The following is a 15,984-nucleotide window of genomic DNA, read 5'->3' as shown; positions in this document are numbered from 1 at the left end:
TTAAACAAACACTCGACTCACACCCTTCACCTGACGAGCCAAGACAAAGAGTCAGCTCAGTCATGAAGGACGCATCGCTGATCAGAACTATCAGAGAGGGTCTCTCAGCTCACTGGAGGTCATATCATTGATTAATATTAATTTAATTATACTACAAATTGATGGAAGATTACAGAAAAGTAGAATTTAGTCTTTTAAATGTTATGATATGATGAATTGTGCTTAACGCAGAGGTTCAAATTTACAGTTTTCCACTAAACTCAGATGTTATTCAACTCAGCTGACCACAGTTCAGCTACATGGTTTGGTTCCTGTTTCTCTCTCTCAGTGAGTCACACTGAGTCCTAAACCACATCTACACATCTGCTCCACCTTCATGGAGAGCCGATTGCAGTTTTAGCAGGACGAGAGACGTTTTTGAGGATGTATTTACAGAATATATTTCGGTGATTATTGACTTCTACTGTTAATTAGCCATGTTATCCTCATAGCTGCAGTGCAAAACTACAGAAGCAAAGTCTGGACACCAAAAACGTCTCTGAGTGAGTGAAAAACATACGTTTCATTTTTCACTGAACTGTTACTTTCATATGACCAGGAACATCATCTAACAAGGTGAGAAGGTCCGCAAGTCACTCGACTAAAGATGAAGACTGTTAAAGGGAGCTTTACAAATTACTGCATAATTAAACAGTTAAGATGTAATCAGTTCAGAGGGGTTCAGAACAGTTCAGAGTGGTTTGGTGTGAAACGCTCTGTTCTAGATAAACTTACCGAGTCAGAACTGTTCACAGTGGTGGTGATAGGAACCAGACGTCCACCTCTAAAAGCTCCCTCACAGAAAGTTCCTACATGAAATGGTTATGAATTCACTGCCTGATGACTGAGACACTGTTTTATGATAGTTTAGAGAACTTAAACTCCATTCATGGTGGAGGGATACATGCAGGGCGCTGTGAGGCAAAATAGTCCCCAAAAAAAACTTATTTCAGATTTTCCACTATTTTCCATCATCAACATTCATATAAACTCAGAAGACTCGTGTAGGTTCACTGGTGGTTCTGGATAGTAAATAAAATGTCTATATTTGTGTTGTAGTCATGGCGACCCCTGGTTCCTATCACCACCACTGTAAAGGCATAAGAAAGAAGCTTTTGACTTCATGACTTTTAAGCACACATGATTTATAACTTATGATTACAGACACCTCTGACAGTGTTCTAGCTAACAAAGTAAAGTAACAGAGCCGTGCAGTACAGTGTGATACAGTGCAGTACAGCGTGATACAGTGCAGTACAGTGTGATACAGTGTGATATGGTTTAACCTGTCAGTGCTTTAATAACAGTCTGAGTGGAAATCTTCTCCATCACTGACAGTCTGTCGGTTAGTTACACTGAGTTGCGTTCAGAGGAACACTGACACCCTCGGCGTGTGCGCGCATGTGTGTGTGTGTGCGTGTGTGTGTGTGTGTGCGTGTGTGTGTGCGTGTGTGTGTGCGTGTGTGTGTGTGTGTGCGTGTGCGTGTGTGTGTGTGTGTGTGTGTGCGTGTGCGTGCGTGCGTCACAGTAGTGTATATAAACTCCGCTCCCTCGTTCACTCGTCTTCATGAGGACCAACCACCTCCCTCACTCTCCTGCAGCCGCACACGCTCCTCTACCACAACAAGGTAAACCTCCAGTTCTCCATCTGTCTGTCTATCTGTCTGTTTGTCTGTCTGTCTGTTCTTTACTAAACTAACTGATCTGAGCTGCTGCAGCAGGTTGTGTGCAGATGTTACTAAGTCTGTTTGTAGTGTGTGTAGTGTATAGTGTGTGAGTGTGTGTAGTGAGTGTGTGTAGATGTTACTAAATGTGTATATAGTGTGTATGTAGTGTGTATTGTGTATGTGTGTGTGTTTGTGCTCGTCTGCAGTGAAATCTGTGTAAAAACTACTTAAACAGTTTAAATCCTGCATTAATATATAATATATAAACTACTATATAACTATAACTATAAATATGACTGTACATACAGCACAGTCTCACTGTCTCTGTAACGTCCTGACACGTCTGTGTGAATCTGCATCTAAACAGAAATAGAGTCAGATGAAAAAGAATCATGCAGAAAAATAGGATAATATATAAGGTAATATATAATCATAACACACAAGATCAGAGCAGCTACACAAACACGGTGTACCTGAGCATAAACACTGGAGCAGCTGTGAGAGTCAGAGACTCAGGACTGGAAGGAAAATATAATGGATTAATATAATAATGTTAATAATAATAATAGTAATCATCATCATCATCATCATCATTTTTACTATAAATGATATATTAAGCAATATAGAGGACTATAAAGCTTTTATTGACAGTGCACTGTGGAAAAGTGAGGAAACTGATTAAAACACTAAATATCTTACTAGTATACACACACACACACACACACACACACATATATATATATATATATACAAGTACGTTACAGATCTTTTACGCACATTCTCTCTTTGTTTTGTCTCTGTTGTGCCTCTGTTCTCTTTCTTTATGTTCTCTCTCTCTCTCTCTCTCTCTCTCTCTCTCTCTCTCTCTCTCTCAGGATGTACGGTGCTGTGGGTGTCTGTGTGCTCCTGGTCTCTCTCTCCGTGTCCTGTCTCGCTCGCCCGCGCTCCTCTCTGCCGCAGGATGGGGGCGATGTTCTCCCTTCTCAGATGGAGGCGGGTCTGAGGGTCTCTCGCTCCGACAGCCCACTCAAAACCCAGCCCGTCCCCGACGACCAGGGAGACCCCCGTGCCAACCTCAGCGAGCTGCTGGCCAGACTGATCTCCAGGAAAGGTCAGCAACGCTCACATGGTCACCTTAGACCCTCAGACTGACAACACAGACGCAGCAGCACAGCAGAAAAGCTTCACAGCTCATCAGTGTTTACACAACAAATATAAACTATATATAAAAGTTTGGGGTCACTTGTCATAGTAATAACTGTTATTTAGTAATAACTCATACAGTGACTGAAATGCTATAAACACCAAAACTTAAACCAACACTTTATTCACAGTTTATAGTATTTTGGGAACAATATAAAGTTAGAACATGGTAGAAAATATGGAAGAGTTATTAAACAATAAGCTAATTTTCTGTTTACTGTAAAAACTCTGATTATCTGTTTATTAGTGAGATTTTGGTTATGGGTTTTCAAATATGAGGCATTGTGGGTGTCAGTTTCTTTATCAGTTCATTCTCAATGCAGATTTATCAGATATCACGAATCACTTACAGCTCAGTTTATCATCAGAACACCTTCATTATTACAGCTTCATACAGACTGACTGAAACTGTGGAGTTTAGTTAATCGCTTATTATTCAGTTATCGATTATTAGATTTATCACTCAGTATCTATCAGACTAACGTGTGAGTTCTGAGGTTGTGACAGTGAGGAACCGAAGAGTAGAACCGCATACAGAACCGTTCAGAGGGTTAAAGTAAGAGCTGAGCCACGGCCTGTAACCAGACAGAGACAGAGACAGAGAGAGCGAGAGAGAGAGAGAGAGAGAGAGAGAGAGAGAGAGAGAGAGAGAGAACATAGAAAAATGAACAGAGAGATAAAACAGAGAGAAACTCACTACTGACTGCTGACTCACTATCGACTCACTCCTTACTCACTACTGACTTACTACTGTCTATTGATTCACTATTGACTTACTCCTGACTCACTACTGACTACTGATTCACTATTCATTCACTCCTGACTCACTACTGACTACTGATTCACTATTGACTCACTCCTGACTCACTACTGACTTACTACTGACTCACTACTGACTACTGATTTACTATTGACTCTCTCCTGACTCACCACTGACTTACTATTGACTTTCTCCTGACTCACTACTGACTTACTGCTGACTCACTACTGACTACTGACTCACTACTGACTAGCTACTGACTCGCTCCTGACTCACTACTGGCTCACCACTGACTACTGATTCACTATTGACTCACTCCTGACTCACTACTGACTTACTACTGACTATGATTCACTATTGACTGACTCCTGACTCACTACTGACTAACAATTCACTATTGATTCACTCCTGACTACTGATTCACTATTGACTCACTCCTGACTCACTACTGACTCACCACTGACTCACCACTGACTTGCTACTGACTACTGACTATTGAATTACTACTGACTACTGACTCCCTACTGACTCACCACTGACTTGCTACCAACTACTGACTCACTAGTGACTCACTACTGACTACTGAATCACTGCTCACTACTGACTCACTACTGACTACTGAATCACTACTAAGTACTGACTCCCTACTGACTTGCCAATGACTCACTACTGACTTGCTACTGACTCACTGCTGACTACTGACTTGCTACTGACTGATGACTGACTTACTACTGACTCACTACTGACTACTCACTACTGCTTCTCAATACACAAAAACAAACATACATACATATTTAGTAGCACACGCCACCTTATAGTTTAGGTAATAAGTGTGTTACAGTGTGATTATTGATTGTTTATGTGATGAGTGTGTTACAGTGTGTTTATTGTTTATGTGATGAGGAGTGTGTAGCGGTGTGCTTATTGATTGTTTATGTGATGAGGAGTGTGTTACGGTGTGATTATTGATTGTTTATGTGATGAGGAGTGTGTAGCGGTGTGATTATTGATTGTTTATGTGATGAGTGTGTTACAGTGTGTTTATTGTTTATGTGATGAGGAGTGTGTTACGGTGTGATTATTGATTGTTTATGTGATGAGGAGTGTGTTACGGTGTGATTATTGATTGTTTATGTGATGAGGAGTGTGTAGCGGTGTGTTTATTGTTTATGTGATGAGTGTGTAGCGGTGTGTTTATTGTTTATGTGATGAGGAGTGTGTAGCGGTCTGTTTATTGTTTATGTGATGAGGAGTGTGTAGCGGTGTGATTATTGATTGTTTATGTGATGAGGAGTGTGTAGCGGTGTGATTATTGATTGTTTATGTGATGAGGAGTGTGTAGCTGTGTGTTTATTGTTTATGTGATGAGGAGTGTGTAGCGGTGTGATTATTGATTGTTTATGTGATGAGGAGTGTGTAGCGGTGTGATTATTGATTGTTTATGTGATGAGGAGTGTGTAGCTGTGTGTTTATTGTTTATGTGATGAGGAGTGTGTAGCGGTGTGATTATTGATTGTTTATGTGATGAGGAGTGTGTAGCGGTGTGTTTATTGTTTATGTGATGAGGAGTGTGTAGCGGTGTGTTTATTGTTTATGTGATGAGGAGTGTGTTACAGTGTGTTTATTGTTTATGTGATGAGGAGTGTGTAGCGGTGTGATTATTGTTTATGTGATGAGGAGTGTGTTACAGTGTGTTTATTGTTTATGTGATGAGGAGTGTGTTGCGGTGTGTTTATTGTTTATGTGATGAGGAGTGTGTTACGGTGTGTTTATTGTTTATGTGATGAGGAGTGTGTAGCGGTGTGTTTATTGTTTATGTGATGAGGAGTGTGTTACGGTGTGTTTATTGTTTATGTGATGAGGAGTGTGTAGCTGTGTGTTTATTGTTTATGTGATGAGGAGTGTGTTACAGTGTGTTTATTGTTTATGTGATGAGGAGTGTGTTACAGTGTGTTTATTGTTTATGTGATGAGGAGTGTGTTGCGGTGTGTTTATTGTTTATGTGATGAGGAGTGTGTAGCTGTGTGTTTATTGATTGTTTATGTGATGAGGAGTGTGTAGCTGTGTGTTTATTGTTTATGTGATGAGGAGTGTGTAGCTGTGTGTTTATTGATTGTTTATGTGATGAGGAGTGTGTAGCTGTGTGTTTATTGTTTATGTGATGAGGAGTGTGTAGCTGTGTGTTTATTGATTGTTTATGTGATGAGGAGTGTGTAGCTGTGTGTTTATTGTTTATGTGATGAGGAGTGTGTAGCTGTGTGTTTATTGTTTATGTGATGAGGAGTGTGTTACAGTGTGTTTATTGTTTATGTGATGAGGAGTGTGTAGCTGTGTGTTTATTGTTTATGTGATGAGGAGTGTGTAGCTGTGTGTTTATTGTTTATGTGATGAGGAGTGTGTTGCTGTGTGTTTATTGTTTATGTGATGAGGAGTGTGTAGCGGTGTGTTTATTGTTTATGTGATGAGGAGTGTGTAGTCGTGTGTTTATTGTTTATGTGATGAGGAGTGTGTTACGGTGTGTTTATCGATTGTTTATGTGATGAGGAGTGTGTAGCCGTGTGTTTATTGTTTATGTGATGAGGAGTGTGTTGCGGTGTGTTTATCGATTGTTTATGTGATGAGGAGTGTGTAGCCGTGTGTTTATTGTTTATGTGATGAGGAGTGTGTAGCGGTGTGTTTATCGATTGTTTATGTGATGAGGAGTGTGTAGCTGTGTGTTTATTGTTTATGTGATGAGGAGTGTGTAGCTGTGTGTTTATTGTTTATGTGATGAGGAGTGTGTAGCGGTGTGTTTATCGATTGTTTATGTGATGAGGAGTGTGTAGCCGTGTGTTTATTGTTTATGTGATGAGGAGTGTGTTGCGGTGTGTTTATTGTTTATGTGATGAGGAGTGTGTTACGGTGTGTTTATCGATTGTTTATGTGATGAGGAGTGTGTTGCGGTGTGTTTATTGTTTATGTGATGAGGAGTGTGTTACGGTGTGTTTATCGATTGTTTATGTGATGAGGAGTGTGTAGCCGTGTGTTTATTGTTTATGTGATGAGGAGTGTGTAGCCGTGTGTTTATTGTTTATGTGATGAGGAGTGTGTAGCGGTGTGTTTATCGATTGTTTATGTGATGAGGAGTTACGGTGTTTAACAACACAATACGGTGTGTTTATTGTTTATGTGATGTATCTCAGTCAGAGTTACTGCAGGTCAGTGTAAACAGTGTCACAGGTCGAGGTGTTTTCTAAACACACCAAAAGAAGCAGGTCTGAACATGAAGCCGGAGGGCGGCGAAGCGGCTGAGCAAGCGAGGGAGTGAGTAAGAGAGTGAGCGAGCGAGTGAGAGGGAGAGTGAGGGATAGGCCTGGAAACCGACTCTACACAGACTAAGATCTTACATAAACCTGTTTATCTGCGCGTTACGAGTTTGTTTATCACATAAACAGCAACATTAGAAAACAAATAAACAATCAAACAGACCCGTTTAGCCGTGTCCTGCCGTCTCCTCAAGGAAGTCCAGTGCTTACAGTATTTACAGTTACTGTCCAGTACCTGCTTTATCTGATTAATACGTCATTACATTAATCAGCTGATGGAGCTGAACAGATCTGAGATCTGAGAACACCAGAGCAGTGAGAGTCAGGAACCAAACCTGCGTTCTTCTAACCTACATTCTTAGAAAAGATGGTTCTTCAGGGGTTCTTCGGTGAAGAAAATGGTACTATATAAGACCATGAAAACACAAAGAACCCTTTGCATGATTAAAGAGTTCTTGAAAACAGTTCTATTTAGCACCAGAAAGGTTTTTTTTATTGTGGCAGTATTAATCTTGTAACAATCACAGAACACTTTTAGTGCTATATAGAACCCTTTTCAAAAAGGTTCTATATAGAACCACCTACAGCACATTCTCCATCAATCTGAAGAACCATTTCACCATGCAGAGAACTCTTGAATCATGCAAAAGGTTCTTTGAGTGTTGAGGGTTCTATATAAAGCCATTTAAAGAACCCTTGAAGAACCATCTTTTTAAGTGTGTACATATTCATCACTTTACTGACAAACAACACATTCTTAACAGTGATCAGTATTATTTGTGTTTTTTAATGTTATATAATGTTTTTACTCACTTAATCCAGATAAACAGATTTAAAACATTTTTACTGTACAGAACTGTATCTATTGATTAGGCCTTAAACTGTACTTGTAATTGTTGATAATGTATAATTATTTTGAGATAAACAAGGTTTTGAAAGAATAAACTACAAAATATATGAAACTCATACACGTGTGTCCAAAAATTCATGAACTTTAGAGGAGAAGCCAAAATGTCACTTTCAGTGGAAGTGGATGTAAAAATATTCCATTCTGAACGTTGCTGAGTGTTTCTCTTTTAGCTCTATTATGCAGTGTAAACTGCAGCTGGCGTTTAAAAATGGCCCAAATGTAGAGGTTTGTCCTGATATGAGTCCATTAATAGAGGTCAGATATGATACACATCATCTTCACACACACAGAACTCATCTCTGAGAAGCTACATTTACATTAATGATTTTTTATTGAGTATTCACGCTTAAGTAATCATGTCACCCCCTCCTCCCCCCGAGGCTGTGTTTGGTGTTGTTATGTTGCTATGTGACGGCGCCGGGCCGACAGGTTTGAGCAGGTTAGTAATAACGCACTGAGAGAGGAAACTCAGGTGTGAACTCTGATTTAACCCTAAGGAGCTCATTCTCTCGACTTGTTCATCTCTTCTTAAACTCTCCTTTAAAGGCTCTTCATATATCATGATCCTCATATGTTTCATATCTAAATGCTCCGTTATCTTCATCACTACTTTCCAAAACCGCTGCAGCAGCTTCAGCAGCTGTAAACTCTCTGCACGCCGTTTCACATGAGTCTCCGATGTGGACTGAATGAAGAATGAAGGGTTTCTGGCGTGATGGTCAGTCCTACGTGATTTCCTGAGTGTCCATTGGTCAGTTTCACACAGAATGTAGACGGACACACCAATCCACCAGTTCCACACGGTGAGAGGCAGATGACGTGTATCTCAGCCCCTCTTCATAGGCTCATAACTCCGGATGTGAGTCTCGTATGATCTCGTGATAAGATGGAATGGAAAGGGCGACTCTACAGATTCAGGAAGTGTTTGAACTGGATTTCTGAGCTGGATCATCACAAAGATACAGACACAGATATAGAAACAGAGAATTTGACGTGCGGGTGAATTTGTGGAGCCCAGAGGGTTAAACAGCTCCTCTTTTTGCAGCCCTAAAATCATTAAAGCTGCTGCTCGTCCCTCAGTGGAGTTACTGCAGCCACAAACACCATCACACTGAGCTCACTGCCCACTGAGAGGCTCTGTTAATGGGGTCTGTGCTGCAGAGGGGTTGCGGTCAGGTGGTCAGGTGGTCAGTGTTTATGTGCTGTGGGTGTAAATGCGCTCTGAGAGTCTAATGTGGGCCGAAAGACAACAGCGCTCAGTAGAAAGCAGCGCTAATGTACAGTAACACTCAGCTCACCGTGTGGGCAGTGTGAATTCTGCACGTGTCACAGCGAGTCTAGAACTCTCACTCGAATGCTCAGTGGGGGTCCACTGGTGGAACGTCTCCCATCTGCTGTGGCACTATCACACCCCCGATAGCAGCTTCAGCAACACTTGCCACCCACCGCTGGCACTACACGCTGCCACCGTGCTGACCACATAAATAAAGCCCCCCTAATGAACAAAATGTACAATAACAATCTCCTTAACATGAAGAACTCAGTGAATTCAGCTCTTACAGTGAGATTCAGATCAGGAACAGATCCTCAAACTGAAGAACCGAAACTTTCATCTACAGCCAGTTCACACTGGAGGCCTTTTCCGTCCACACTGGCCGATTATAATGTAGCTATTGTGACCTGTCAGAATTAAAAATGCTGCAGAAACGTGTCCGGAGTGAACTGACCCACTTTTTTATTCACAGAGCATTTTTCTCATGTGTGTGTGAGTGAAGTGTCATTTAATACACTCCAATCACACACACACACACACACACACACACACACACACACACAGTATACAGCATTCTGAACGATATTTAAAGTAATAATAAACTAAAACCTGATGATCTTGTTGGCCCAGTAGAGCAGCTCCTGTGCTGATGCTTCAGTGTCAGTAAATGTTTGTTTTATCAGCTGTTCTTCTGTAGAGTCTCTGTTCTAGTGCGGTTCTGCGCTCTTCCTCACAGTAACTGAGATCTTCCTCGTCTCCTCTTCTGTAGAGTCTCTGTTCTAGTGCGGTTCTGCGCTCTTCCTCACAGTAACTGAGATCTTCCTCGTCTCCTCTTCTGTAGAGTCTCTGTTCTAGTGCGGTTCTGCGCTCTTCCTCACAGTAACTGAGATCTTCCTCGTCTCCTCTTCTGTAGAGTCTCTGTTCTAGTGCGGTTCTGCGCTCTTCCTCACAGTAACTGAGATCTTCCTCGTCTCCTCTTCTGTAGAGTCTCTGTTCTAGTGCGGTTCTGTGCTCTTCCTCACAGTAACTGAGATCTTCCTCGTCTCCTCTTGTGTAGAGTCTCTGTTCTAGTGCGGTTCTGCGCTCTTCCTCACAGTAACTGAGATCTTCCTCGTCTCCTCTTCTGTAGAGTCTCTGTTCTAGTGCGGTTCTGCGCTCTTCCTCACAGTAACTGAGATCTTCCTCGTCTCCTCTTCTGTCTTCAGTGTGAGAAATGAGGAACAGTCACTCTTCACTCCAAACTCTTGGGAAACAGGGCGAGTTTCAGATTTACAGATCTGCTGCAGCTCATTGTAAAGTGTTTCAGAGGAATCCGGGCAGAGTTACAGTTTCTAGGCTATGAAGGAACAACTGGGTGAACCAGTCTGCTACAGCGCCACCCTGAGGCAGAGCAGTGCTGCAGCTCTAGTTAGTTAAGAACACCAGAGACAGAAGCTGATTGTGGGGGAAGCAGATAAACAATCAGCTTCACTGAATCTGGATTTGAGTGTCTGTTTTTCTCTAACAGAAAGCAGAACATCATAATAGTTTATATTCCCCCAGAATTTTGATTTTGAGACATTCAGGATGTCCAAGAGGTTAATTAGGGGGTCCCAAATCCCCCGAGACCCCCTGTATTTCACACCTTGGCTAACACTGTGTGGAGGACAGTGTTATGATCAGGCTTTTGTCTGACATGAACAGCAGTGAAAGTCTGTAATTTCAGCTCTAAATCAGAACTGCTGAGCTGTCAAGTTTTAAACTTCCATAAAACAGTTTTAGCCAAAAAAGAAAAGGACAAAACAGAGCTGATAATCCCGTCTGAAGTGTTTACAATACAGAGCTGTATCAAAGGCAGTGTGCACTGGACATGATCGCTCACGATATGCTAACACTGTGCTAACACTACACCAGGGGTCAGTAACACGTGGCTCTTTTACTACCCTGTTGTGGCTCCACAGCAGAATCAGATTTGTGGGTAAAAATAAAATAATCCTCCTTTACAGTAAAATAAAGCTCTGCTGATCGTTCAACACAGTTTAACAATAAATGGTCATAAACTCTGGAGTTAATGTAGAACTGCTGATTCACCCTTTAACCCTGAAGATCAGCACAGACTGCTGGTCACCATAGCAACACAGACAACAATCTCACCCAGCTAGTAGCTAACGAAACAGCAAAGAGAGAGATTTAAGACGAACATCGATAAATTGTGAGACATTTGAGACGAATGGACTTATTTGTGTTTATAATCACTCCAGCTGGTTTCCTGATACGTTTAATCTGCAACGACAAACTGAAACACTAAAAATGAATGAAGCTGAAGTCAGTTTCTTATTCGCCAGCTTCTTGTTAGAATTGTCCTGTTCCACCTTAAATGGTGCAGCAGTTGCATTCTGGCTCCCCAGGCACCATTTAAGGTGGAATGGGAAAATTTGAACAAGAAGCTGGTGAAAGACTTCAGCCTCGTAAAAAGTCGAAAGTTGAGAGACATTTTACAAGAAACTGTTCTACTTTTGTGGAAAAGTTTCCTGCCTGAGATGTGAGAAAAGCAGCTGACCTAAAGCTGAAAGCAGAGCAGAGTAAGTCTGCATTTTCGTTTATATTATATTTTTAGTCTATACTAGTACATTAACACATACTGAGACAGTTTTACAGCCAAGATGGTAAAACATTACTTTAATAAAATGGACATAAAATGTTGTGGCCCCCAAGGTGGTTAGATTAGACAAAATGGCTCTTCTTAACATTTTGCTGACCCTTGCACTACACTAACACTACGCTAACACTACTGACTTACTCATAGAATAATTTTTAAAGCAGTGTCCAGTTCTGGTCCTGGACGGTCAGCGTCTTGCTAAAACACTCCCACTAAATGCAGTAAATAACAGGTGAGCTGAATCAGGTGCAGGACCATCTAGTGCTGGACACTGACCATCCAGGAGCTCCACCCCTTTAACTCTGCTAAATTGTCTAAATATTATTACATAATCACATGAATTAGTGCATACAAAATAAATGATCAATGTATATATTAATCGTATATTCTGTCTGGACAGGTTCGAATCTGAACATTCAACTTTTTTCTCTTTGTAACGCCGTCAAACAACAACAACATGAAAAAATGCAAAGGATGTTTCAACACTGTATACACTTCTACTCACAATGTGAGAAATAATTCATATAAATTTACAGCATAATTTTATCCCCAACAATAACAGAATCTTCTGAGTGTAAAATCCGCAGAACGCGAAGCTCATCAGCGGCGCACAGACGAGAGCAGAAATCTGAGCCTCTGTCTGTCGTCCTGTGTAACTGTGCTCTGCAAGCTGTTAAACATGTGCCCAAATTACCTCTCTGAGTGCCATCCAGGTTAATTAGATGCTAATTAGATGTTAATTAGTTGTTAATTAGAGCTGTTCACTGTGATGGTTCATTTCTGTGGTGCCTCAAAAAGCTGCCAGGAAACTTCTGAAGCTGCTGGTAAAATCTTCTCGCTGAGACTCTGAGTCTGAGACTCTGCTGTGAGCTGCTCCCTCACAAACATCTGAGCTGTTTATCTCTGAGGGAAAAATGAAAATCACTGTTTTCTCACCCGGAGGAAACTACAATGTGATTTGTCCTATGTATAAACCCCAGGCTACAAGCAGGCTAACACTGCTGCACACTGAAATAGCGTCACATGAAAGAGAATCTACTGTTAAACTCAAACTGCAGCCTAAACCTGAGAAATGCCTCTAAATTACCACTCTGGACAGAACCTGCTGGACTGTTTGGGGCATTTTGGTGAGGTCAGCCTGATGAGGTCGTCAGTGTGCTAGCAGCCATGTTAGCTAACATGTAGCAACATTCATATTTTGTCTTTTTAACCAGCTCATAATTCAGAGGAAAATGTACAGTCAGAACGTTTGGTGGTGGGAACATTAGTGAACCTCAGGCTGAGACAGCAGTGACTCTCAGAAACTCCACTTTTTTCACCATAAAGAAACTCAGCTCAGTCCTGGAGCTCCTCATGAGGCCGACTCCGACTACAGAATGACCACTTGACTTCAGAGCTTAAGTGCATATTGGTTTTACTGTCAGCTGCCAGTTACAGCTACTAAGGTTAACTAGGCTAACTTAGCAACTGTGTTATAGCTAATGCTAAAGCATCAGCCTTGAGGCTCTCGGGACTCCAAACGTAAAGTCAGATGTTAGAAATGTGTCGTGCCGAATCCAGTAGTCTCTGGCTGAGTGAACTGAGGAGATCCTAACGTTTCAGACACGATCACGGTCAGGCGTCCACAGACTCCACCGATGAAACCAGACGCTGCGTTACACCAGTCAGATGTACAGAGACGTGAGGGAGTGAGAGAGTCTGGAAGCTTTGAAAACTTGGAGAATTTGAAACATCTGGAGCAGATGTTCATCTGATGGACCGAATCTGACAGATGAAATCTGCATCCATCCATCTCAGAGTCACGGCTGACTTACAGATCTAATCAGCTCTCAGACAGAAATCAGATATATGCCTCTCTCTCTCTCTGAGTGCCTTTAAACAGCAGTGAGCTCCTCTGTGCAGCTCATAAACAGCTGATATTATTAATCTTTATCTTTGTATTTTAGATGATTTAATAACCTGTTTTCTGTGCTGAGCTCTCTCCCCAAACGCTGCTTTAAGGGTTGATCATAATTAAAGTTGAAGTTTGATTTCAGTCTGTTTTACTCATTTACACTCAGATTCACATCCAACACTGAATATTCGGAAAGTATATTTCATATATCATGAAATTTATATTTCATTTCACTGACTGATTCATCAGACGTCTTCATTGGAGCTCCCTGCTGAAAAAACCCACAGAAACCATTAAGTGTGTCTGTTGGTACCTGATGGTTCTGTAATGTGTTTTTTTTCTTTATTAATGGGTTGATATCACAGTGTAAAGGATCCTGTTGGATTAACAGGTGACCAGTGGCTGATTCCAGATACATTTGATGGTTTCCTAATCTAAAGGGGTTCTACAGGAAACTAGTGGTCTCTACTGGAAACCATTGAGCCAATTCCCATTAGAAAGCAAAACCATCAGGTTTAAATTGCGTCGTTTCTCAACAGAAACTAAATGACTTTCCTTATACAGCCCTCACAGTCTGATTGGTGGAGAAGTGTCTGTCTGTGCTGGTATTTGTGATAACACATGGCTTTTTACACTAAACTGTATTGCAGTAATGACCAGCTTTATGCACACAAACCTTTGTTTTGCATTTGTGCTCAAACAAAACAATAAGCTGCAGCCCGTTTGTCCGACTCTGAATAAGACAGTGAATGCAGACGCACATCAGACTCTGAGTTGTTACCATAAAAAAACTGTCTGGTCGACTGCAGTGACAAATGAACAGAGTACAATTCAGCAAACAAGATGAGCCACAAGGTGCTTTACAGACTGGCTGTTACAAAATGAACTGAGCTGAACCTGATATTTCTACGGTTCTGTGGCTCCATCTGCACCACAGAAGCCGAGTCTTACAGTCCAGCAGTTATACTGGACTGTACACAGGTCTCCACAGGCTCAGTAGGCGGGAAACTGTTACCACTGGACAGCAACAACTCATTTGTTGTGGAACTACTTTTTGGCAGAAGGTTTTCTCAGCATTAAAGTAAATTAAGTATGAAATTCCGGACTTCTTTGTTTTATTTTGTGTCTTTATTTTGTAAAAACTGTTGTATAAAAGCAACAGAACACTCAAGTTTGTGTCGTATCACAAATAACATCACAGCCGTGATGTCATTCACAATTACACACTTCCTCTTGTGTTCAAATTCAAACAATAATGAAGTGTCTCCTCACTGACGCAGACTGAAGGCGTAGAATCCAGTTTCTCCTGTTTCAGTGAAATAATCAGGCATCTGAAGGCATTTAAGGGCTCATGTCTCTCTCTCTCTCTCTCTCTCTCTCTCTCTCTCTCTCAGGTTCCGTTCGTCGTAACTCCACGGTGAACAGCAAGGCCGGCTCGCTGACCGCCAACCACCGGATAAAAGACCGGGATTACCTGGGCTGGATGGACTTTGGCCGCCGGAGTGCTGAGGAGTATGAATACTCTTCATGAGGAACCAGCGCGGCGGCCCGACTCACCGTCACAAATAAATCATATATTTATTACTATTCTTCTTCTTCTTCTTCTTACAATGATGATGATGATGTATTTGATGTACATTTGTTTGTAAATTGATATGATGCAATATACACTCATGCCAAATTTTCCAGAAACGTTCCTCTCCACGTTTTTGTAGTGTTTTTCGTTGATGTTCTGTCTTTGGGTCACCAGGGAAGAGTCCAGCTTAAGCCACGCCCCTCTCTGATGTGTTACAATAAATCAGGTCAGCATTCGACTTTGGCCTTAAACGCTGTGGACTCTGACCATCTGTCCATCAAACTCACCCACACTACATTACCCACAAGCACCAGCTCTAATAGGAGCAGGTGACCGCAGAAAGAACAAAGAGCCTGACCGCAGGACACATTAAAGGATGTGGCTACAAAGTAGTTTAAGGTGGAGCCCAGATGGAAGGAAATGAACCGAACCGCATTCAGAACAGTAAAGGCTCTCAGAGCTTCGGAGAGCAGCTCAGACACCGATGGAACCCAACTTCCTCTAATGTACTTCCACAAAGCTGTCAAACCACTTATTATTAACTGTAACACATTATTGTCCAGTTTTACACTGTAATATAAAACCGACTGACCAAACGGCCCTATTCCAACACTTGCGCCCCCTATAGGGATACCAAACAACAGCCATCAACCGAATTACTGGATTCACATTAACACAACCAACCCTGCAGCTCCTTCACTGTAAATCACGCGTCCACT

At 41.6% G+C, this 15,984-nt stretch overlaps 1 protein-coding gene across 1 annotated transcript; it reads left to right on the top strand.

Moving 5' to 3' along the window:
• Window positions 1–1,583: 1,583 nt before the first annotated feature.
• Window positions 1,584–15,519, top strand: cckb (cholecystokinin b). Its single transcript, XM_036590405.1, has 3 exons — window positions 1,584–1,667; window positions 2,582–2,817; window positions 15,084–15,519. Exons 2-3 carry the CDS (start codon window positions 2,583–2,585, stop codon window positions 15,218–15,220), a joined length of 372 nt encoding a protein of 123 aa, XP_036446298.1. The 5' UTR covers window positions 1,584–1,667; window position 2,582; the 3' UTR covers window positions 15,221–15,519.
• The last annotated feature ends 465 nt before the right edge of the window (window positions 15,520–15,984 follow it).

Source organism: Colossoma macropomum, unplaced genomic scaffold (assembly GCF_904425465.1).
Source record: "Colossoma macropomum unplaced genomic scaffold, Colossoma_macropomum, whole genome shotgun sequence".
NCBI lineage: Eukaryota > Metazoa > Chordata > Actinopteri > Characiformes > Serrasalmidae > Colossoma > Colossoma macropomum.
Note: the sequence above shows the minus strand (reverse complement) of the source record. Positions and strands in the feature narration are given on the sequence as shown.